Here is a 26,265-nt window from a genome sequence, read left to right on the forward strand (position 1 = left end):
ATCTTGGAGAAAACAAAGTGACTAAAAGATCTGCCCTATATTTTGAGTACAACTCTCAGCAACAATCACTTTTCACACTGATTTGTACCAAAATTACAACAGGGTCCAAATGTTATTATATTTTTTTGACACAAACAGTTGTGATATCTTACATGAAACACTACAAATAGACAGCACTGTCATTAGGTTGTAGTAAACCTTGTACGTTGTCCTGGCAAGTTTGATCCAACTTAACTGGCTTGTATAACATTCATACTTTATGTCCTATGAAATTTCCATAAATTTTAGTATTGTTTATATACCATTATAGTATTCATTTATTATTTATTAGTAGTGTTTATTAATATTCTGAATTAGCTTTTATTTTTATATTTTCAGATTTGATTGCAATTTTAGTTTATGTTTTAGTCATTTTAAAGTTTAGTTTGTTTTTTTTAAAAATTTTTATTTAGCTTCGATTTATCTTTATTTCAGATTCTAGTTTGTCATTATATTGCTTAAACTTAAAATTTTATTTCAGTTAGTTGTTTAAGTTTTTTATCTAATATTTATAATTTATCTTATATTTTATTCAGCTTTAATTCAGTTAAAAACGTTTTTTAATAGTTTATAAAATTTTAAAAATCTAATGAATTAAGGTCTGTTACAGATTTAATTTAATAGGGTTATTTCAGAGGCTCTGCTGTTTGGAATACACTATCTGAAGAACCTTCTGTACCATTTGTTTACACTAGTTTATATTTTTGGTATGGGTGTGTGTGTGCACTTTTCGAATGAGAGACTAAATTTTGTTGTATAACTATACAATGACGATAAACGTATTCAATTCAATTCTACTGAGGAAGAAACGCTTGCATTTCCCCTCACAAGAGTGTCACTGTGAGAATCTATTTGGAATGAGGAAAACTGGAAAAAAACACATAAGGGGATGGGGCAGGCAAGATAAGCTCAAACTCTCCCACTCATGGAGCGACACATAAAACTGAACTTGTTTTTCTCTCTGACATTAGTTTCCTGTGGTTAGATGAGATGTTAAAGGAAGCACAGGAACATGGGAGAAAGTCCCTCAGCCAGGGTCACTGTTTCCTCAGCCAATATTTCCTCATAGATAACAACAACAACACAGTTCAACATTCTCAGCTAGGTCTTTAGCAGCCAGGTTTTAACTACGGTTTACAGATCTCCCAAATCGGATTTATAAACATGTGTGTGAAGTAATTGTGACGGGTGTAACCGTACGGGAGATGAGGTCGAAACTTTTCTTCTCCTCTGGGTTGTGCTTCACCTGACAGGTGAGAAGATTGAGTTTGGCAGGAGGTCTGTTAGCCTGAGACAGAGAAACCAGAGAGAAGAGGAGAGAGAGAGAGAGAGAGAGAGAGAGAGAGAGAGAGAGAGAGAGAACATTTCAGTTACAGATAACATTCAACCCATTACACTATCCTAATACCATGCTTTAGTGTTTTACTCAGGGATGAATCCCATAAAAAATGTGTAGAGAGTCTCAAGCTATTGCAGCATGAAGCGACAACTGTAGTGTCCGGTGTAGACATGGTGTGATACAAAAAATTTCTCATTACTATAATGCAACAAATTATGATTTATTATTAACTGTGAAATATTTATACATAATGGTTGGATTTGTTGTACTGGATTTAATTTATACTGATTACATTTTTATTTTTACATTGCACTACAGTATCTTTTTTACAGTATCTTAAAGTAATGAGAATCTAACAAGAATTATTACTCGAAAAGAACATTCCAACTCGCACACAAAAAAAACCTAATGGTCCTTAAACAATTAATTTTATTAATTAAAACATTAATTTTCGTAGTGCAATATTTTGTATATTTTGTATATTTCTTTTAGTTTTAAAGAGATTCACTCTCAGACTACCTATATTTCACATTCACCTTTATAAATCCCTTCATAAATGTACGTGTATTTGGCTTTTTTCGTACATAAATTGGACAAAATTGTTATAACGCAGCTGTTAATTGCTGCCCTACTTTAAAGTGATAGTTCACCCAAAAATGTTATTTCTATCATCAATCACTCACCCTCATGTCGTTCTAAACCCATAAGACTTCCGTTCATCTTCAGAATACAAAAGAACACGAAAATGAACCTTCATTGGTTCTTGCACGTCAAACAAACATCATTGAGCTTCCATTTACCACAACTGATGTGTGAGCTGATGATTGTTTATATGCCGTTCCAAACCCGAAAGTCTTACAGGTTTGGAACGACATGAGAGTGAATGATTGATGACAGAATTTTCATTTTTGGGAGAACTAACCCTTTAAATGATCAGCCACAGCAAGAACATGCTGATGTTTCGCAATAAGACCACAGATTTAAAAGCTCCAGTAAAAGGTGTAGAACAAAAATTGTTTAATTCCTCTTTTAAACTACACTTCCTGTAATCCTCTCGCCAGTTGTCTTGGTCTTCAAATCTGAACAGCACTGAGGCCAAAGGAAATGGCTCTAGAAAATACACTAGAATGACTAATGATGTTCACCAAGTGGCTAAAAGCCTACTGAGTTAGCACTTAGCACTGCAGTAATGAGGAAACTGCCCTGATTTATCAAAGATAAAGTGGCTGCTCTTTTAATTAATTAATCAATTATTATTATTAATTATTATTTAAATGATCTTTTTAGTTGATAAATGCTCATACAGTGTGACAAATAAATGTTTAAAAGCACAAATATTCCCTTTAGTCTCCATTAAAATAAGCATAAAACTGTACTCATAATAATTATAAAAAAAATAAAGAAGAATGTATTTCTTTTATTATTTAAGGCAGTGGTTCTCAACTCCAGTCCTCGGGACCCGCTGCTCTGCACATTTTGTATGTCTCCCTTATTTAACACACCTGAACCAGATCATCAGCTCATCAGGAGAGACTCCATGAACTGATTTGAGTGTGTCAGATAAGAGAGACATACAAAATGTGCAGAGCAGCGGGTCCCGAGGACTGGAGTTGAGAACCACTGATTTAAGGAATGGCCAAATCCACTTATTTCCTTTTCAAAATGATTTCAACTACTGTCAAGACTAATATAGCAGAAATCGATACCAATACCTCTAATAAATGGTTAATTATATCCCTTCAATATTATATTTGTAAACCATCATGTTTAACATTAAATAAGTTTATATTTATTTAACCATATGAATAATAATAATAAAACTATTCAACAAAAAAGGAAGAAATGGCTATATAGTTAAATCATTTTTATTATTTATTTATTACTAACGGTTAATTTTTCACTTCAAAAGCTTTGAAGTATACATTTATTCTCACGTGGAAAAAAACCTAACAATAATTCTCTCATTACATCAGTATCAGCAGAATCAATGTTAAGATTCTTTGTCCCATCCCTATTAAAATTGTCACTGCGCGACTTGGCATTTCAACTACCGAGATGTTATTTAGTGAATGTACAAGCATATGAGCATGGAAACCAATCAGATACGGTTACACTGGTTACGTACCGTCCCGTGCGAGATGGTCAAATAACCGTTCTTCACTGTGCACTTTCTCTTCTGCCACACTTTCCGCAACCTGAGGAAGGAGGCAGGAAACAGAAAAGTCACATCAACATACAACAAAGATTTAAACACACCTCCACTGCTCTAAATACATGATCAATTATGCAAGATGGACTTTAGTCGCTGTAATGAGTGTGCATTAACTCACTATATGGCATTTTAATGCACACTCTGTTATGTGATGTCAAAATATGATTACCCATCACTCTTCTTGTAAAGGTTCCCGCTGCGCTCCGTCCCGTGTTCTTTGTTGCCCTGAGGCTGGTGTAGACTGTAGGTGGCGCTCTGTCTAACCTGCGAGTCCTGTGAGGAGATGCAGATATGTAAGTGTATTCTCTGTACACACAGCATCAGTGAACCACTGGCATGTTAGCAGTCAGAGGAAGCGAAAAGCTATGCTTTTTTTACGGCAGTGTTGTCACTCCAGTGAGGAAATGGGAGCAGTGGGCTTCAAGCCTCTCCAGGGAGCTGAGCTCATTTGGAAACGCACTGTTTTGGAACACAAGGCTCTGAGCCAGTAATGAGAACGCTTCCATTTTAGTACTAATGTTTTGAGTTGAGCGAAAGAAAATGCGCTGTATTCTGACGGTGTGTGCTGTAAAAAGCTCGGCTTAAACATAGTGCCATATCAGTCAGGGTTGGATAAAAGACATCAGTGGCAACATTGTATGAACTACACTCAGAGCCTTAGATTTAATCAATTAATCTGCATTGAATATTTTTTCTTCTACATTTTGTAAACAAAAGGCAAATGCGCAAATATGTTCATGTAGGCACTTACTCTCCTAGACTTCGTTGCCAAAGGTCGGTAGCATTAAAGAAGAGAAGAGAGCATTCTTTAGACAGGTTATTCATACATTTTGCACACCAAACTGAAAACAACACTCCTACATACAGTAGGAATGCATCAAACTCCAAACTTTGGGTAATACCAAATAGCCAGTTATTTGTATGTTATGGTTGATAATCAATAAAAAAAATAAAACCCAAACACTTAAATTCACACTTAAAGGGTCGGATCATCCAGTCTCACTCTTAGTTCACTCAATCTCTGAGATTTCATTTAAAATATCTTTGATGATTTTTTTTTTTTTGGGAGGGGGGACTAACCAAAAAATTGAGAGTAATATGCTGCTTGAAATGGGAAAAAATTGTCGATGTCATCCAAATAAGACTATGTTGCCAACTGAAAAATAAATAAATAAAAATTCAAAAACCACATGATCACAAATATATTGTGTAATCCTTTAGTAAACAAGGCTGTCAAAAATATTATCAAAATAAAAATAATAATAAAATAAAATTAAATAATAAAATTAAATAAATTGTCAGAAACTACATGATCACAGATATATTGTACAAACCTATAGTAATAAACGGCATCAATAAATAAAATATATAGGTTGAAAACACTATGATCCCAGATATATTGTGCACTCTTATAATAAACAGGGCTGTCAGGTGTAACCCAGTAGTGTAATAATAAGATGGCAAATAAAACTCTTAGTTGTTCACGTGGAGTTAAGAGGATTGTTAACTTCTGATTATTTGCATTGAGATTAAATGTGTGTAATCTCTTAATGTCTGTAATCATATATGCCAAAGCTACTTGCTCAAGAAAACACTTAAATGTCTCGAGACTGACTACAGCTTAAGGGTGAGAAAATTGGCAGGAAGATGATCACCAGTTCAATGCAATGTTTACTGAGAGAAGAGCTGAGCTGAAGTAAAACATTTTAATCGATACACATCAAACACATCACAGAGCACTGTGAACCGTGTTGTGGTTTTTCTATTGCTGTGAATTGTGAGAGATTTGATTTGAGAAAGGACTAACCTCCTTCTGCTCCACTTGCAGAGATGTCTTTAGCACGTCCCGTAACTGGGTTAGCTGCCTGCGTTCTTCATCTTGTACCTGTTTGATCTGAAGACATAATCAGAAGTGGAAACAGAAGTTAAAAATGAGAGCTGATCTTGAGATCAGTGGTGTGAGCCACTTTAGGGCCCGGTATATGGCAATGCTTCAGCTGTGAATCTCTCACCGAGTGCAAGTCTGTGGCGAGTTTTTCTATTGAGGGTTTGAGGTTGTCCACTGCTTTGAGACCATCCTGAAAGAAGCTATGACAGAAGACAAAATGCCAGTTATTTTCTAAATAATTAAACACAGGCTCCATTTCAGTTAAACAAATTGATAAAAACAACACTGGACTCAATTGAGTTTGACAATGTAAAAAAAAAAAAAAAAAACCCCACTTTCCTTAGAATATTTTTGTTTGTGTTCCATGGAACAAAGAAAGTCATAGAGGTTTAGAACATGTGGATGAATAAATGGTAAATGAGTTTCATTTCTGATTGAACTATCCCTTTAAATGCTTTAAACACCCCTTAAAATATAATAAACTAGTGCCTACCTAAATAGTTATTATAATTTTTTTACGTTTTGCACCATTTTATGACCAAAAATGCTGTTTTAGGGCCAGTACACACAGAATGCATTTTTGAAGGTCAGTGGAACAGTAAAAAAAAAAGCAGCAAGCTCTGGAAACGCCAGATACCCGCCTCCCGGGAGTCTCCTGCAATCTTTTTATAAAAAGATGAACAACTTAATTTGTGGCCGCATTTTTAGATTGTCTCACGCGCGAGATGCAAATGCAAGGGTTAAATATGTCCGTCTTGCACGTGTTCACATAGAAAAACAATAGAAAAGTAGCGCAGTGTTCTGTGTGAACCGGCCCTTATGATGGCCATTGTTTAATACAAACGTTGGCATGTGGCCAGACTTACTTGCACTGTGCATGAAAGTATTTGATGAGATTCTGGAGCAGGTCGACACCTTTCTTGATCTTGATTTCGTTGACTTTGAGGAGGTACTGTAACAAACCAATGGAGGAGACTGAAGCACACACTGCACAGGAAGTGCCTATTACGGCACCATAATAGGATTCTCCAATGAAATTAGTCTCTTCTTACCTCGCACATCTGAAGCTGAAAGAAACGGCGCTCCTTTTCCATCTCCTCGGCTATCTCCGCTCCACTGATCTCAGTCCGGATCATTCCGTGCTGTCGGGCGTGCTCTTTTTTCTCCTTCTCTATTTTAGAACTGCGCGAAACACACAGACGAACTTAAAAATTCAGACACACAAATACAAACACACGCACAGGAAACACTCATGCAGCAGGGCATTCTTTTCCATATGCTCCAGCGGCATATTGTACCCCACGTTACGGATGCAGCATTTCCTCTGTTGGGAAGGATTCCAGAGAGAGCCTCATGCGTTTGGTTTAGGCCTTTATACGCTCTCAGCTCCAGCGGCCGATCATGAAGCAGGCTGGCCATTTCTGGAACCTCTGCTTTCAGAGTTTGAAGCCTAGCATGGAGATGTGATCAGGAGATGGCTGAACACTAGAAGCCATTTCCAGTACAAAACATTTCTAGTCAGTGAAACTAGAAAAGGTAAAGGCAAAAAAGGATTGCGATAAAATGCATCAAGCGCTGAATGAAGTGATGTGTTGGCATGAGAAGCTGCCTCTGACAACAATTTTGATTTCTGTATTTTAGTGATGAGGAGAAGCCAGACTATTAACCTAAAAGGCTCTCTCTTTTTTTTCACCCAAAAATAAAAATACATTTTAGGATGTTTACACGACTGATGTACTAAACATGGAAAAGTTTTTCCTTAGCGTTTTTTTGTGTACAGACGATAACATTGTAAAAATGATCCCCATTCACACGGATCCGCGAAAACGACTAAAAACGCTGTATTATGCATGCCAGGCCAGTAGTTGGAGATGTCACTTTGTAAAGAAACATTGGAAATGCATGCACATGATGTCACCGTTTTCGTAAATTGGAGGGGGTTTTTTGAGACGATAATGGTATTATTCCCAAAACGCTGTTGTCCTGTAAATGAACAGCCAAAACGCATACGTTTTCTGTATTTAGTTGAAAATGGTGTCGTGTAAATGGCCCCTTAGTGGTTGAAGGGATTGTTCAGCCAAACGAAAAAAAATGACTCACCCTCATGTCATTCCAAAACTCTATGCACATCTTATCCTCTGCAGAACACAAAATGTGTTATTTAAAAAAAAAAAAAATCAGTTTTGTTTGGTTTTTGTTTCGTGCAATGAAAATCAATGGGGTTCAATGTTGTTTGGTTCCCAATGTTCTTCAAAATATCTTGTGTGTTTCACAGAAGAAAGAAAGTCATACAGCTTTGTTAGAACATGAGGGTAAGTAAATAATGAGAATTTTTTTTTTTTGACAAATTATTCCTTTGACAGAAGATCAGCTGTTTAAAATAATGTAGCTTTTCCAGAAACCTGTGAATTTTTTTTTGCTTGCAGTATTACGTAAAAACTGTGTCTTTCAAATAGCAATGTCAAGTCTGATTCACTTTAGTGAACCTGTTCTAACACTTTCTTAATGGTTCCAAAGAAAAGTTTAATTCAATGAACCGTTTCAGAAACTCGCTGACTAATTTGCACTACTCAATGTTTCCACAAGTCCATTGCAAGGTTTTCTTTTCTTCTTCTTTTTTTTTTTTTGTAGTCAAACATTTTTTTGTGGCTAATTTCATTGCAAAAGCCAGGTAACAATAAAAAACGTAAATATGAAAGCCTATTTAATATTTTTTAAGCTAATGTTTTTCAAAGTAGCTTCCCCGACAATGATTACTTACAATGAGGTATTGCATCTGTACATCTGACAGATGGAAGAAATGAGTCTCTGAACAGACTCCCTCATGCCAGCACATCACTTCCACGGGTGACTGTAAAGAACAGTCCACCATTTTTACTGAAAACAAATCATGTTCAATATCAAACCAGTCAAAAATAAATTAACATAAAATGGTGGAGTGTTGCTTTCATCTTTGGGAGAAAGAAACACACGCAAACGAAGTAAATATGAATCGTGATTTGATGTTTCCTGCTGTTCACCTGCTCTCTCGAGGCACCACATTATTATTTTTTTCATATTCTCTGACTATTACACAAACACAGCGATATCTCTAGCATTCTCATCAGCAGGACATTTGCACTAATGAAGCTTGCCACGCAAACTGCAATTTGCGAGAAAGCCGAAAGCTTTGCACAGACACAGAGATTGAAGAGAACTCAAACTGTAGTGGTGGTGACGATGAAAACCAGTTTAATGGAGTTAGGGCAAGTGTCACATTAGAGGCTGGTTTTGTTTCTTTCTGTCTGGAAACATGAAGGTATCGGTCACAATCAGACACCGGAGATTATATCCAGTGATGGGCAAGTGAAACATGTATTTGACTGAGCCAAACTGCCGATGATGGAAAACAGCAATGATATTTATAAAGACAGGACCATAAAAAGCACCTGCCTTTAAAGGTAAATCAATTAATCAAATGATGTGTTATAAGAAAATATATTACCCTTTCAGTAAAGAATGTCCCTTGCAGCTTGGGAAATATATAAGAAGTGCTCTATAAATGTCATACATTGTGGCATGCAGAACAATCAGTGTGATAGCATAGGATAGGAGTACAGGAAGTGAGGTGGTCACAATGACAGCTCATTATCCAGAGTGCTGGGCGGCACTGATCCCTCATTTTGACACTGTAAAACTGATGCTTCCTTTCAATTTGATTAATTTTCAGACTAAGATATAAACATAAGCAAACACGCATGAATCAATAGTTTTAGATTATTTGAAAATGTCTTACACTTTAGTCTCATAGTCTTTCCAGGCTTTGTCAAAGGGCTTCTTGAGATCCTGCGGAGAGAGAGAGAGAGAGAGAGAGAGAGAGAGAGAGAGAGAGAGAGAGAGAGAGAGAGAGAGAGAGAGAGAGGAGAGAGAGAGGAGAGAGAGAGAGAGAGAGAGAGAGAGAGAGAGAGAGAGAGAGAGAGAGAGAGAGAGAGAGAGAGAGAGAGAGAGAGAGAGAGAGAGAGATTTTCATTAGACAAACGTATGACTCAACTTTCATTTTGACTTCCGCAGTGTAACCCAAATAACTAAAGAAAAACAGGCCTGAGCAACAGCGTTGTCTCACAGAGCTAGACGTTTTACTATCAGCATAATGTCTGGTCCAGGTTGTAGAATTTTATGCAATGTTTTTTCCTCTGAACATCATGAAATGCCTTCAGCATTGCCATACAATTCAATGTTAGCTCATTGGTTGTGTTGAATGCATTGAGGAACATTAACACAAATTATCAAGATTGTTTAGACTGGATGCATCAGCCAGCCAATCAGATTGGAGCTTGTGTTTTGCACAAAAATGGCAATGTCGTTTGAGGCTTAGATTAGCAGAATAGTGGCATAAAATCACCACTCATTTGCCAAACTGCGTGCATCATCACGCATGATGTCATGCTCATAAAGAAAGTACCTGATATAATGCCAGTTGCTGCTTTTTGTAATGACATCATCTGAAAGCTTTAGGGAAATTCTCTGCTTGGACAAACAGAGCGTTCTGCAGCAGCTCTACCGAGGGTTTACACTAATAACAGAAGGCTGTGTTTGCAGAGGAACTTCCTAAGAGTCCTATGCACTCCGCTAATGCGCTTCCATAACAGATGTTACACGCAGCTTAAGTTTAGCAGAAAACAGTCTCATCTGTGCCAACAAAATGTCTCAGTCAGAGGAGTTTGACAAGAAAAATGAGTTCAAGAACACACATCCAAACTTGAATCATTGTAATATGAATTAGAAGAGACAGGAAGTGTCATGCCCATTCAAAAATGATATGTCTATACAGGGGTTGAACAATGAAACTGAAACTCTGGCAAATATAGTGTTGGAGGTTTCATGCCTATATATGCGCGGCCTGGTGGCCGATCTTCACCAATTTCACATTCCATTAGTAAGAGATGAACAATTGCACAGATGTATATAAAATATTGCAATCCACACAACATAATGGGAGAGTTCAACAGAGGACAAATTGATGTGCATTTCGCTGGCTCATTTCGCTCATTTGCTGGGCTACAATATCATGGCATCCCCTACTGTGCTTGATGGATGCGTCACTGCCAGGGTCTACAGAACCATTCTGGCAGACCATGTGCACCTAATGGTTCAAACATTGTACACTAAAGGTGGTGCCGTGTATCAGCATGATAATGCACCAATTCACACAGCAAGACTTGTGACAGAATGGTTTGATGAACATGAAAGTGAAGTTGAATGTTTCACATGGCCTAAAATTTTTGAGACACTTTGGGGTATTTTGGAGGAGCAAGACAGAAAATGTTTTCCTCCACCAGCATCCCATTGTGACCCTGCCATTGTTCTGGAAGAGCACTATATTTGTATCAACTTTTGCACCCAATTACATCAAATATTATATAGACTTCTATATTAGACACATTGTTTGAAGGAGGAGAATGGTGTAAGATGTGAAATAACTGATTAATAAAATAAATTAATCGACAGATTAATCGAATACTAAAATGGTGGTTAGATGCAGGTCTAGTCTGCTGCTGTTTTTAAGACCATTCTTGAGGTGTGAATTAGACCTTCATGGCTCATTACAGGAAAGATCTCAATCACCAAAAGGGCTGCTTCAGGATTCAGAGAATGACCTTTCAGCTATTCAGCCAATTCAATCATGAACATAGAAAAGGCACAGAGAGAGAGAGAGAGAGAAAGAGAGATGCACATTTCTGAATGCCAGTGACATTAAACACCGTTTTGAGCTGAACTATAAATCATCATTCCTCACCACACAGCACCAGGGTACATGTCTCTAACAAGCTGAGTCACAATGCCATCACCTGGACTTTGAGACTACATCATCTATCAGCCAGAGGGGTCTTAAAAAGCTTGAGTGGGTGGGATTCACAGCTCAGCGGGCTTCAACGCTGACATCACTCCCCTCTGAGGCCCACAAAACCGTCTACTCCAGCAAAGTCACTGGACTGACTGAACAGAGGATGTGTCATTCACAAACACACACTGTAAGACAATAGATGCGGAAAAGACAGCAGCATCATCAAGTTGAGGGGTTTTGGCACGATGTCAGCTTATCTGTGCGTCTGTTTTATGAGGATTGCAATTCTGAAAACATGCAACTCAAGGTCATGAACAAGGGAACGTTGGGGTCAAGCTTTCTGACATATTACAAACCGTAACATTTACATCAAGGTTGAATTCATTAACATCATCCAGTGTATCCAGTGAACACTTTGTACAGCATTAATTTTTGATTTACAAATATTTAACAGACTGTGGATCCAAAGACGGGTAACAAAACAGATGACCTTGTAATGACACCAAAGACACTTCTTTTCAAAGATCCATTTGTTGACGGGTTAATGAGGCACAAGTTCAGGTTAATGACTGGAATGATGGCCCAAGACAAGGCCTGTAATCTCCACCCATTAGCGGCAGTCCCCTACTGCGCTCAGAATCAAGCACAATGCTGATGCAAACCCTTCTGAGACCATTAGCATTCCATACCTGCAAGTTAATCGAGGCAGCCGCCGGTATTTTCCCAATCACTCAACAAGAAACTGACACAAAGCAGGAATTACATCTTCATCTGAGGTGGATTTATATGAAAATCTGATGCTTCTGCATGGGTTGAAGCCAAACTACTTGCTTATTTTAACCAATCATTTTAATCCAGTCAGTTCGCCAGAGTAGAAAAATATAAAGGTAACTGCAACTTTAAATCTCACATTTATTTTTGACCATTTCTTGTTATTGTGACTTTATAGTTTCTTATATAAAAAAATATAATACAAATGGTAAAAAATAATAAAAATTTTAATAAAACATTTCTATTAACAAACTCTTAAACCTTAAAGGCCTGCAAGAAAATACAGTATGGTTTTCTAATGCGATTTGTCTGCTCAAACCAATACGAAAAAACTGCAAAAGGGCTGATTGAAAATGCTAATTTGGTCTCTGACAGTAGGTGGCGCTTATAAGAAAAGCAGAAATACCCAGGTTACCCTGGAACACAAAGAGCTGCACAACTATGCTTTTCTGACATCTGTTTCTCACAGAAAGGAAGTCAAACGGTATTTACGTGTTTTCGAACAGCATTCAGATTTATGTATTCGCTATGGTGTTTATCAAACAACATCAGATACAGTACAAGAGTACAGTGACGAAAGAGCGGCAGATTCTCCCTCCACTATTCATTGTCATTTAACAAAATACTCTTTTCGTGAGTTCCACCAAGTCGTACTTTTAAGTAACAGCAACAGCTCAGGACATGTGAACAACAGCGTGAATGTTATTAGTTGACCAGATTTTCACAGTGTGATGGAAAACAGATAAAAACATCTCTTCGTAAAATATATCTGTTGCATTGACGGCATACGTACAGTCGGTATCAGTTTGCACAGACACATTCAAATTAAAATGTTTATCACAGCAAATTTTAAAATCAAAACATTTCGTCTTGGCGTGAACAGGCCTTCAGTATGAGAAATAGTGCTGAGAGGCAGTGATATTGTGAATGCTACCGCAGATGGAGAGAAACGCTTAGGTCACCGTGTAACACATTACAATAAGTCACTATTAACGCCCAATTAAAGTCTATAGGGGTCTCACTGATTCAGTTAACCATTACCTGTCCTTTCATTTTAACTACACATTACACATAGTACTAACTGCACATACACTTACGAAATCACATCACCCAAGCAGAATGTCTTTTCAACCCCATCACAGAGAGAGAGAGAGAGAGAGAGAGAGAGAGAGAGAGAGAGAGAGAGAGAGAGAGAGAGAGAGAGAGAGAGAGAGAGAGAGGTCTCCAGGGAAACGAGACAGGGAGCTGAGTGAAGCGCCTCATTAGGAGTAAATCACATCAGATTCCCCCCTAGAGCTAACAAGACAGTGTCACGTGGTGCAGAGAAGGTCAGGAGATCACAGCGGACATTAATAAACTGAGGCGGCCTAAAAGAACATTCTGAGAATCAGTTCAGTATAGAGCTGTTACCAGCTGTCTTTCGCTCAAGTGTGTTCATGTGAGCATAAACAGACATACAGGGGTCTAAGACTGGTATTAGACTTTCCGCCAAACATATCCAACCAACAGCATTGGAGAACATTATGTTTAAAAGTTGCATTGCTAATAAAATGTCCAAAAAAGAACAACACAGATTTCCAATGACGGAGTTGTCAATTTCTGACAAAACGTAACATCAATAAAATGCACAAAAAGTAAACTAAGGGAATTATGGTGTACATTCTTGCAAAAAGTAAAGCGATTATGCATGAAACTCAATATCTGCATGCCAAGGAATATTATCCATCCACTATGTATTGGCTGACTAGCATGTGCTTAAAACACCTTGAGACAAGCACTGATCAATATGCTACTGATAAACTGCCAAAAAGCATAGAAAAAGCATTTATAGACCTAAAGTAATGAACTTACCCCTTTAACCCCTTTCAGATCTCCCTTCAGCAGACTGTCCAATGGGAAGGTAATGATGTTATTCATGTTCTGAAACTAGAGAGCGAAATCACAGCGTTAGACAAATGTCTGTCTTCCCAGCTGTGTAATTGTCTTTCTTATTACGGCAATCAGAGATAAAGACCCAAGGAAACAAAACAGTCAATTGCAGCGGGAGAAAAATTAGAGGGTTTGAGTAGTATTCATACAAACACAACGTTAGAGGAATTATTCATTTGGTTTGCAAAATATAACAAGAAAATATTCCAAATCATGAATTACAGAATGACTGAAATGTTAAGCTCAACTTATTTGAGGTTAAAATACCAGTAATTGCTAAAACACCTTCATGAAAGTTGATCCACCCTGTAGACCAATGACTCAAGATCAGATTTTGGGCCCAGAGGTCCAAGCACATTAACAGCTGAAAGGTAAGATGTTTGAAACCCATTTGCTCTACATAAAAACCACATAAACGCAAAATAAGTGTCCTCACCAGGTTCTTGAATAGGGCCGTGAGTTCCTTGGTGAAGACTGAGAACTTCAGGAATGCTGATCCCAGGTCAGGATCATCTCTGTACACACAATTCTCTCCAAACTTCTCCAGAGCTTGAGTGTACTGCTCCTCGTTCTCCACATGAGCTACAAACAGAAAGTCAATATTGTCTACATCAAAACTTAAATAATCCATAAGCATTTTAAACTGTGGCTAATTTCATTCAATTAAAAACAGCCACTAAATTCTATGTAGACTTGGAATAATGGAATAATGAAAAAGAACAAGTTTATATCACGGTATCGTGCTTTCCTTCCCCTCATATTGTTCTTTCCTACTGTTGCTTTCTTTCCACCAGATTGCGGCATCTTGTATTCCAGCATTATCAGTTACAGTCCACCTATTCACATCTACTTTGTCCAACCACCGACACACAATATAGTCTATTTATTGTTTTAAGGAGTCTTTTCCACACTCTGTTCATTGTTATTGTAGTGCAAGACAAAAAGACCCTGATAGAGCCTGATGGAAACTTAAACAAATACAAAAACCCAGAACTTCCTCTAAATTCTCCCAGTTGTCATCCTCTCCAGGGGCAAAGCATGAAAGATAAAAACAAGCAAGCATGTAATTCACTCATGCAGTGATGTTACAAACTCCCCATAGTTTGTCTGCAGGGAAAATGTGTAATTTACAAGTACAGACATGACGTAAAATGTCGGGATGCTAGTCAGCGTGCCAAAGTGTTTGTAATCAACACCTGGAGCTTTTTTCGAGACTCCCTCGTGGGTGAACATCTTCCCACCACAACTAGTTAAAGTTATCCAGCGCAATTTCCTTTGAGACTGTCGCCAAGAATAGCCATATAGTAGTATTACATAGTCAATGCCTTCTTATGAATAATTTATTCATAACTCATTTGTTTTAGTGCAGTCTGCGATAGTTAGCTTGAGAGCTTTCTCTTTAGGTGACCTATTGTATCTCGATAGGAAGGACACAATGGGACAGGAAGTGAGGCGGTGGTACGCTATCACCCTAAAGCTAGTCCAGAACTGGGGCCATGTGGCGACATCACATCACAAAAACAAAAGGAAGACCTGGAGATGCACTCTAGCAGATCTTAGCGCTCATGTGCTTGAGTAGACTTGGAGCACTGCCCAGGTCACAATAACAGGCATGGTAATTAGATACAGGCTAATAAGGATAATGGATATCTGAAGGTCATATGCTGAGGAGATTCCATTCAATATTGAAACCACAGTTTCTTATACCTGACTGGGAAAGCAGGGATAAGACATCTGTTTATGCTGCATGTCTATTGCCTATTCAGTTTGATGAACGGCTACACCTGCTTCAATAAATAAACACTTGATAAATACAAGCGAGACCACAAATGTGCAGTATATGCATTAGTAAAAACTGCTAACTCCAGTTCAAACGCAGGGAGTCCAGATTCCTATTAGCTTGATATCTAATGTAGTAGTCAGGAACTGAACATTTAAATAAAAGCTGTTTTCCAAAAACTAGTTGCCTCACTGTATACCGGAAAAATAGTCAGATGTCTTCTAAACCAACATCCTGACACTAAAATTATCTGAGACGTTCAACATAGACACCAATGTCTTAAGCCCAAAATATACTTTAGTTTAGTCGTGAACACTTAGAGAATGTGTAGTCTTTTAAAGTATGCATTTGATAGCATGCAATCATGTGCGAACAAAGGTGCTTGACACCTGCGCACCAGAATGTTTCATCTTCGTCCAGTATCTGCCCCTCACACAATTGCTCTTCAAAGCCGGCATCTATTGGTGTTGTGATCACTAGCAGAACATTGTTGTTCCATTTCTTCAGTTTCATGATTTGAGGGTGAGTAAATCATGGGCTAATTTTCATTTTTGGGTGAACTATCCCTTAGTGTAGAACAGACAAAATGGGTTTTCACTTCTTTACTTTCCCTAAAAGGGATTTCAAACCTGAAGTACAAACACATTATTCTAGCAAATAACCCTCAGTTACCAGAAGGAATATCATTGGATTACTGTAAAAGTGTTTTTCCTTCGCTTATATGCCATGTTGTCTACAGACATTAAGTTAATGGAGAAGTTTCCTTCCGATCCACTACTTGGTAGTGTACAATCTTTAGGAACAACAGGCTAAGGCCATTCTAAATCGGTCTGGATTTGAGTGCCTGTTCAAAAATATAAAATATCATTATTAGTAAATATAAGATATTAATTAGGCTATCCTTTGATCGAGTTATGACAGATTCTGAGACCCTCATGCAACTTAAAAAATTAAAGTCACCTCTCTGTCCTTCTCCAGCCCACTGTGACAACGGAGAGGAAGGAGAGCAGAGGGAGAGTGTCTGATTATGAGCAGTAAAGACATGTTCCTTCAAACCACCAGCTGCATCAGTGACTCATCACATCTCATTACAGGCCCGCAGACTTTCCGGACTTAATTTCCCAATTTCCCATTGATAATGCCAGTCCCATTGCATTGTACAAATATTTTTTTCACCAAAGAATGTTTTCTGAACTTTCAACACACCCAGTGAATACTTTAACCGGTTCAAGTCTTTCACAAAAAAAGGCATGTGGGGATCTAAATATTACAGCAGGCCTTGTGATCACCACACGGTTTGACATTCACAGTAGGGCTCTTCACATACGGCTGATGCCGCCGCTAATGTTATGACAATAAATCTCCAGGCCCGGCGGTGTGTGTACAGCCTCAACACAGGCTGTGTTTGGACTTCAAACATCCCATCTTGTTTTCTGCCGCAGTGGCCGACTGTGCATTTGGATCTGACTTTTGTTTTTAAAGCGACATATGAGCTCTGCACATCTTCCGCTCGTCTGCAATGACAAAACTTTGGATCCAAGCTGTGTCCTTCCTTACGGTAACTCAAACCTAGCAGGCAGCTTTCCGTGCTGTGGCTGTCTGAATGAGCTTTTGGGGGAACAGAATGACTGCTACATTAGCCATTTTCAGGGTCACCTTCATAATCAGTCAGTCACACAAAGATATACCAGTTAGGGCAATGACTTGGGTGTTCAATTTCTGAAACAGCATTACACAAATATTGCTGCATATGATTGACTTTTCTGGTGGTTTCTGGTACTCACTGAGTTTATCATGTGGTTTCAGACAGTCAGCCCTGTAACCACAGACACGATTGAGCCTGTGAGGGGAAGGGGGTTGGTTCATGCGAGTAATGCTTGAGTCATTTAAACACCTGTGTATATTGCACCTGGTTTAAAGGCTTAGAAAAATCCCCCATCACAAGTCACAATCTACTCCTAGAGTTTATCTAAAAGCTTTTTGATGCTAAAAATATGATTAGCACAATATAATAATACAGCTAGTTCCACTACTTACATTTTATTAAGCGTTCCAAGAGTGCTAATATTTAGTTCAAAAGCACTGGGAATTTTCAGTGCATTACTCCACTTGTCTGTGTTTTTATGTTCCAGACTGTCAAGAGATTTTCAGTGACCTTATCTGCAGGTTGTTTACACCAGTACTTTGCGATAAGTAGGCTATCTTTATGAATGAGTCATTTGAATCACTCAACTGATTCATTCAAAAACACTGATTAATTCAGGAACTAAATCCCTGCACCCAAATATAGGGGCTTTGGCACCAGAGGAACCTTTTCATAGTTTCTAGAACTATTGGCGGAAGTAACCGGATTTTGGCGTGTTTGCACTGCAGGAACTAGCAACTAATTTAACTCCTACTTCAGAGTAGGGTCGTTCAAGTCCTCCTGGGAAGTTCGTACTGATGAGGTGGGAAGTCGTGTTTACGACGGCAGGAGCGTTCAAGTCACTTTCTTCCGAGTAAGATGGCAGTGCTCTTTTTCTTAATTAATTACACAAAAATACACAGCAAGGTTCTTAAATGAAAATAAATAAATACAAATAAATGTGCAATAGGTGTACCTTGTTTGTTTTTAATGAATTTATGAAGCTACTACAAACTTTATCGTTAAATATGACATTGTTATATTATAATGCCATCATATTCTGTGCAGGCAATTAGCTTACTTCGCTGTAAATAGAAAAGCCTGACAATATCACTGCTAAATACCTTTGTGGTGTTCCGTCATGTTTCTCACTGACACGCCCCCAAACTCGTAAAGATCGGGGCATCTTTACGACATTGTGGTGCACCATAACCCAGCACAACAGGAACTACCAGTGACGTTAATATACGCTAATAAGTCTCCTTTTCTATGTATAACAGTTCTATATAATAACGTATTAGACAGGACTGTTAGACCGACCGTACACTAATGAACACTGAGAATGCGAGAGCGGTGTGCTCAGGCTCTGGTGTTCTCAGTGCCATCAAAATAAAAGTCTGCCGCGCCGTCAAAATAAAAGTCACAACAACAAGCGCGGCTTACGTCACTTCAAAGTTCCTACTGGCAGTGCGAATGCAAAACGTTCTTAGGGGAAGCATTAGTTCTCGGGGAACCATCCTGGTGGCTAGTTCCAAGTTCCTAAATTCCTAAATTCCTAAGTTCCTAAGTTCCTAAGTTCCTAAGTTCCTAGTTCTAAGTTCCTAGAACTACCCGGTGCAAAAGCCCCTATTGCCTACTTCCCTACCATTTAGTAGGAGAAAAACAGTATGTGAGAAAAGTAGTAGGCTACAGTATGTGCAAATACATAGCATTTATAAAACAGAAGGCAAAAATTATGCTCATGACCTACTTCTTCTGGCAAGATTTTGAAGTGTGCATATGATGGACACTTTACTATCCCATGACAGCCTGGGTTTCCCCATGCTGCCTTGACCGCAGCGCGATTTTATTCACGCTGCTAGGCAGCCTGGATTCCATGGACCAGATTTTCGCCTCAGCGAGGGGGCCAATCACAGAACGGGGAGGAAGCAGCAAGACGATGACGACGTCTATGCGACACATCGAAGCAGCTTGTTTATATCTATGGATCCAACATGGCAGCAGACGCGAAGTTACCTTTCGATGCAGCCTTAGATAGTGTTCTAAGTAGTTTAGAACGCAAGTTTATTTTGAAAAATAATCCCATCGTCTTCTTCCTCGTCGAATTTCTGTCGCTCTACATACGTCATCTGATATAATTGAAACGATTGGCTATGAGGCGCATTTGTAGGCGCTACGTACAGGCGCATTTGATAGACATTCGTAGCGCCCAATAAACGGCTCTGGGCATTCGTAAACCACGCCTCAAATATGAGAAAATGAATATGTGGTTCCCAGACCACGTCTCAATGAGACGAGGTCTGACGTTAGCCAGGCTAATCCCATGAGGCCATGGGAGAGGAGTTGTGAATGGCAGTGAAGTGAAGCAACTGACGACGCAAGTCACATGAAAATGACAACATGGTGAATGTAGTACGCCCGGATTTCATTCATACTATATACTTTTTTAACTGTCACGAAGTAAGTTCTTTATCAAATGTAATACCTACTCAGACATAATATGCTCAGTATGGGATTTCGGAGGCAGCTAGTGTCTTTTCTCTCATTCAAAAAGCTGATTCACTAAGGAACAAAAAAGTGACTAGCTGCATCCGAAAATCACATGCTGAGCAGTTATTACATTTTATAAGAAACTTTGCAACCAATTAAAAAAAATAATAATTACATTCTCTATAGTATGCATGTTGTGTAGTATATAAATGCAGTCCAGACGTACTAAATTCACTATGCTGGCATTGTCATGTGACCTACAGTGACAGTTGGTATTTGCTTCACTTACTGTTTTGTGAATTTGGATATAGCAAAAAAAATTTAATAACTGACAATATGTCTAAAGTGTAAGTGCAATAACTCAATATTGATGACATTTTTATAGTGACTAATTATAAACCAACTTTTGTCTGCCAAATTTGGGTAGTCAGTTATTTAGTTAGTTTAGCAACACCCTAGCAACTATGTAGCATTGAGTGTAAAAACACTCAGAATGCTTCAGAAACCTTGTTAGTTGTGATTTAGTGGAGGTTTTCATTCAGGCCTTGCTCTAAATGATCATCTACACACCAATGGGGACAACAGTCCTCCTCTAGTGACATCACTACAATTGTTACTGTGAGTGACACCTGATGCCAGCTCAAGGTTTCATTATTGGCAAAAACCCTCCAGCAGGCCTCAGGAAAGATGGAAAGATGCTCCAGTTCTGTCAGTGTCTTTGCTCAACCACAATGTTAAAATGATATTAAAAAGAGCAGAACGTTTTACCTTTTAACTTTCCCATAAACTAGTGCTAAAATAGAAAAACGTGTTGTTTTTTTATTGGCACATTAACACTTTTGTCATCCTGTGATCATTTGTAGCATCTTCTTAGACAATGATAATATACGTTAATTTGAAGAGGATTCAAAATCTCAGCAGTGAATTCCAGACTCCAGCAGTGATTTTAACACAGTCACTGTTCTCTCCAGGTGTGAATTAGACCTATTTCTGCACCTCTGCGTGTAATCTAGCAGATCGGAGCGCTCTGATGAGGAGATTTGTCTCTCCCAAATCAACACTGAGAGACTCACATCCCAGGCTATCTGGCCTTTCTAAAGCCAGCTAAGAGCAGATGTCCTGTTCCTCACTGATAACAGAATGTGTTAAGAGCAGAGAAATTAATCAAACTCACCATGGGTCACCAGCCTGTGAGCAGAGAGTCTCTGATTTATTACTTACTGCGGAAGAACATGACGTTCTTGTGAAGGATTATGAAATATGGCTTCTCTAATGAATAACCACTTTTAATTGATTTAGAAGGGAGTTTTTTAAATTATTTTTTTGCTAAGCTGAGTGGTTTTTGCTATACAGTAGATTGTTCTAGGTGGATATTGAGGTGTAGGGTGTTCTGAGAAATTCCCAAGTGAACAATATTTCGGTAGCATATTGGTTTTCGGAGGATATAATTATTTTCATTTGACCTATTTTTACATTTAAATTACCATTGTCATCATCAAATACCTTTTTTGTACGGTACATTATAAAGTTCACTTGTCGCATTTAAAATAACTGGTTTTAGTGTTTTATTTTTTATTTAGACAAAATATATTTATTTTTATATTATAATGTTGTGGTATATTGTTCCTCTTTAGGTTTAGGTTTTATTTGTTTTATTTATTTATTTATTTATTTAGACAAATTAGTATAGAAGTTTTTTTTTTGGATATTTTTGTGATTCCTAAATACACTTGCAGCACAACTGATTTTTTTAAAGCAACTGATTTTAGTTTTTAGCATTTTAATATCATTTTTATTGATCTGTATTTGTCTAAACATACTTGAATGCAAATGGAAATATGGGTGATAGCAATTGTACTGCTTTCCTTAGCATCCCTATTATTAGCATTCATTTTGTATGATATGCAAATATGGTACGGACATTAAATAGTCAGGTGTGTTTAGATCAGTAAAATGCAAATAAGGAAAAAGGGATGAGGCTTGCAAATTAGTTTCAACGGTACTATATCAAATGGGAATTTGCGTAATCAAATGAGAGTACCAGATCCTGCCAGAATGAAACACAAAAGCACCGATTCCCGCATACAGGAAACAATAACAGACCCACGGCTCTGGGAATCCCATCAGCATGCACGGGATAGACAGAAAGACATGAAGGGAGTGTCCTGGCACAGCTGTCCCCTGGGGTGTGGGAGACAGCTGTCCCGCCTGAACAGAGCCAGCAGTGTTCCTAGAAAAGTGTCGATCAGCAGAGCTCGCCCCTGCGTTCTCGTCTGGGCCTCCTTGTGCAGTTGAAACAAATTCAGCGTGTGAATGATCTGTGTTGTCATAGGCAGAGACAGGCTGCACAATGGAGAGCTGCTCAACCTCAGTACCGGCAGCCAGTACAAAGAACAGCCCTTTAGTACACGCTGATAACTGGAGCCATTCAATCAAGCATCACTCGGAAACACTCCAAAACACTAATTATATTCCAGGAAGAGAGCAATTCAAGGAAGCTGTCTTCTCCGGTGGGTCAGCTTGAAGATAACAGCCTGTCAGCTACATGAATTTAACGCTGTGTCCCAAGCAGACGCAACTCGGTAAAGTGGCAAGCGATAATTTTTGGCTCATGTTAATGAGTTTTAGTTCACAGCAATCATTTGTTGTGCATTATATGGAATAGCTCCACCCACAGTGAAATTTCATTGGTCTAAAATCACAATTGATTTTGTATATCGATCACAAGTTCAGTTTGTAGTACCTCAAGGCTCAGTAATAGGACCATTGCTTTTCTTCCTTTACATGCTACCCTTGGGAGATGTCATTAGGAAGCATGGCATTAGCTTTAGCGACGAAACATACCAATTCACAAAATTCATCGAATGCATAGCTGATATAAAAAAAAAAAATTTGATGACTAGTAATTTCCTACTTCTTAACTCTGAAAGAACAGAGATTAGTGCTTTACATCTATTGCGATCTCAAAATTCTAGCTAGTTGATAATACCAAGAATAACAAAATATATATATATATATTTTTAAATGTAGCAGCAAAACAAAATATTACTATTATACATTATACTATATATAAACTTTTAAAAAAGAATCTTGATGAATTCAGTTAAGTTGAGTTGAGACCTCACCAACCAAAAAAGTCACTTTTTGACCTCCTGTCTTCTTGTCCCTAGTACATTATCAGGACTCTTCTCTTCAAATATCACTTTGTACTTGGAAAAACCCTTTGAAAAACTGAACATCTCTGACAATGGAAATCAAACACACTCCCACCTATACTCCGTTCTATTCTATACATTCCTTGTATCAGATGGATGAGCAGATGTGCTCCAGAGATTTCCTGACTGTAATCCAATCAGACTGCGGCCACATCACGAGACAGGCTGAGATGATGTATGACAGAGAGCCGAGGCAGTGAAGTGGCTGAGATCACTTACCCAGACCGGAGGCGTAAATGGCCTTAACTGACTTCTTCATCTTGTAAAGGACACTACGGTCCACATCCAGGGCCTAAACACAGACATAGAAATAAAGAGAGAGAGAGATGTAATATGTGTATCCCAAAGTCTTTAGGACAGTAATACAGATGCACATTAACATCGGCACTACTGTGCCACACACATTTATCAAAGACCCTTAAAGGGATAGTACGACTTTTATTCAACTATTAATTTTCGTCTGTGTGGGCCTGAATGAATTCACGTAGCGTAACAGCGCAGCGTGTCTGGGTTGTACGTCACCACATAGGCTCACTATTGGCCAACGCTGGACGTGTGTGATGCATGTGACGTACAACACAGAAGCGCTGCGCTGTTACACTTCGTGAATTCATTCAGGCCCACACAGACGAAAATTAATAGTTGAATAAAAGTCGTTATTTTTTTTATTTTTTTTGCACACAAAACGTATTCTCGTTGCTTGACAAACTTGTGGTTGAGCCACTGTAGTCACATGGACTATTTTAACTATGTCTTTAATAACTTTTCTGGGCCGGCAAGTTTCGATCTCTGAGAAGCCTATGGAGGAGTGAGACAGCTCTCAGATTTCATCAAAAATATCTTAATTTGTGTTCCAAAGATGAACAAAAGCCTTAAGGGGTTGGAACAACATGAGGGTGAGCGATTACTGACATAATTTTCATTTTTGGGTGAACTAACCCTTTAATTAACTTTAATTAATTAAATTAATTAAGGGGGTGGGGGGGTGTCCCTGCTGTCTTTAGTCTGCAGGTGATTCATTATTCAAAAGCAAGCTCCTAAAAATACTCTAAAACAATCCCCGCTCAGCAGGACTAGCGGAAGGCCTGCACAGCTGAACCTGTACACATCAACAAAAGAAAACTCCCCAGAAGCACTGTAGGACGCAATAATAACACACACACACACACACACACACAAACCAATGTAAAAGAGTGTCAAGCATAAGCAAGAAACTTCGATTCTTTAAAGCCTAAATCTGAGCCAGAGTGTTATTTTTATTGTACAGTTACAGTCCACGAATCAATTCGATTATGATTCACAAGCTCTCTATAGGACTTTTCACACTGCAGTGCCTGAGGTCGGCGATACCAGCTCGCTTTTTTTTTATTAGTGTAAAAGAAACTCATAAATACTCTGTTGACTTTGATTTTCCATAGGAGTTTCATACATCAATCGATTCTGTTAAATGTGTATTATTTTTGTGTATACTCACAATAAAAACAAAGTGTAGCTTTTTGCCAAATAAAGAAAAATAAACACGAAGCGAGTTCTGCCTTCTCTCTGCCAGTGAAGTCCATTCTGAAACGCGTCCGAAAATTAACAATAACTCAGCGAATACTCAGTCAAACAGACATACAGACAGACAGGCATGAAGCTTGAATTCTCTTCTTTTAAATGAAGTCATTTATATAAAAAAACAATTATTCTCATCTTGTGAAATCTGTATTAAAAGAGAGCGATTCCAGTCGAGCTCATCTCATCTCATTACGTTATAATCGGCCCCGCCCACGGAGAGCGCGCGCTATTCAAACGCAAATGGCTGAGGCAATCCTGTGAACGCCCACATCAGCTCGAGAAAACACACACGTTTATTTAGATCATTGTTTACACCGTCTTGCAGCGCTGTGAGGAATAATACTAATCGAAAATGTCCCTCAGAAGTGCGGGTATATCGAGGAGCGAGCTGAGGAATACAAGTAAGTTTTTTCCTTCTCACGTGAATTTCTTCACGTGGGTTTCTGTTTATGAATGAATAAACGGCACAGATGCGCGCTGTTTACCACAGCTGGCAAAGACAGTTTAAATTTAAATCGCGTGTGTGAATGAATGATGATGTTTTAGCAAACTGTATTGCTATACTGAGATAAGTAAACATCGACTGAATGTTGAAATAAAATGTAGGCTATTTGTATAAGCAACGTATTAAACTGCAAATTAACAATATGCCCTAATATTTCATGAAAACAACGTTACAGTCAGACGAAATATGAAAGACAACATTTTGTTTAGTAGATTTGGGTACAGTTTTTACTGTAGAATATACTGCCACATCAAATAAGCTTTTGTTTAGCCATTTCTATATATAAAATACGATTTTTGTCAAAAATAAAGTCATCAACTAAGATGTTAGCTGTTCCAATGTTGGTTATATTCAAACTAATGAATACATAGATAAAATGTAGGGCCTATAATCATTTTTTTTTTACAAAGAAAGAGTACACTTGAAATATTGTTGAAATTGTAATTATTGTTGTAATTGTAACCATTTTAATAAAATAGCAAAACATATTTACAAGATAGATGTAAGCAAAATCTTAAATGGTCAATATAAGTCTTCTTCTAAATATATCTTTTGTCCTTTCATTGTGGCTCAGTCAGTGTCACACCTGAGTGAATGGCTCATCATTATGCAGAGTGGGTGTATTCTAAGGTGTAAACCACTCCTCGTTCACGCCCCCTCGCATATTGGCTTTCCAAGCAAAACCTGTTTTACATCAATTTAAATCAATGTATGGTTTTATGTGAACGATAAAGCAAGACTATTTTCACATAATTTTGAAGAAAAAACTATAGGCGACGACATCCATAAGTCAAAAGTCTTATTGCCACATATTTAGTATGTGTTTTGTGGTCTTATTTCAAAATTTTTAATTTTTAGTTTTTTCGATAACCACGCATAAACATTATTCTCTCAAAAATGAAAACATGTACATACATGTGGCTCACATATTATTGTAGTCCTGTTTGTGCTATATAGAGTGAATTTACACCTTTGCCATTAATATGTTTATAAGCAACTGAAAAAAGCACAAATGTCAGGGCATGTCAGAACACCCCCAGGGCCCCAAAAAACGCTCAGACTCCAGAGGGTTAACCCTGGGTTATCGTCATT

At 38.1% G+C, this 26,265-nt stretch overlaps 1 protein-coding gene and 1 long non-coding RNA gene across 2 annotated transcripts in view; both read right to left on the reverse strand.

The window, feature by feature from the left end:
* Positions 1 to 26,265, reverse strand: part of asap2a (ArfGAP with SH3 domain, ankyrin repeat and PH domain 2a) — a 59,678-nt gene that overhangs the window by 12,263 nt on the left and 21,150 nt on the right. Inside the window, exons 2-12 of the mRNA XM_082143216.1 lie at positions 23,331 to 23,403; positions 14,439 to 14,584; positions 13,925 to 13,999; positions 9,254 to 9,303; positions 6,531 to 6,660; positions 6,345 to 6,430; positions 5,603 to 5,678; positions 5,398 to 5,484; positions 3,760 to 3,863; positions 3,504 to 3,573; positions 1,240 to 1,327 (exon numbers count right to left, since the gene is read on the reverse strand). Coding sequence (XP_081999342.1) covers positions 1,240 to 1,327; positions 3,504 to 3,573; positions 3,760 to 3,863; positions 5,398 to 5,484; positions 5,603 to 5,678; positions 6,345 to 6,430; positions 6,531 to 6,660; positions 9,254 to 9,303; positions 13,925 to 13,999; positions 14,439 to 14,584; positions 23,331 to 23,403 — 985 coding nt within the window. The remainder of the gene's footprint in view (positions 1 to 1,239; positions 1,328 to 3,503; positions 3,574 to 3,759; positions 3,864 to 5,397; positions 5,485 to 5,602; positions 5,679 to 6,344; positions 6,431 to 6,530; positions 6,661 to 9,253; positions 9,304 to 13,924; positions 14,000 to 14,438; positions 14,585 to 23,330; positions 23,404 to 26,265) is intronic.
* On the reverse strand, positions 3,002 to 3,490 carry LOC309479321. The gene is made up of 2 exons (XR_014199192.1): positions 3,347 to 3,490; positions 3,002 to 3,307 (listed from the first exon to the last, which is right to left on the reverse strand). It is a non-coding gene; the product is annotated as an uncharacterized lncRNA (long non-coding RNA).

Source organism: Leuciscus leuciscus, assembly GCF_965113295.1.
Source record: "Leuciscus leuciscus genome assembly, chromosome: 17".
In the NCBI taxonomy this organism is placed as follows: domain Eukaryota; kingdom Metazoa; phylum Chordata; class Actinopteri; order Cypriniformes; family Leuciscidae; genus Leuciscus; species Leuciscus leuciscus.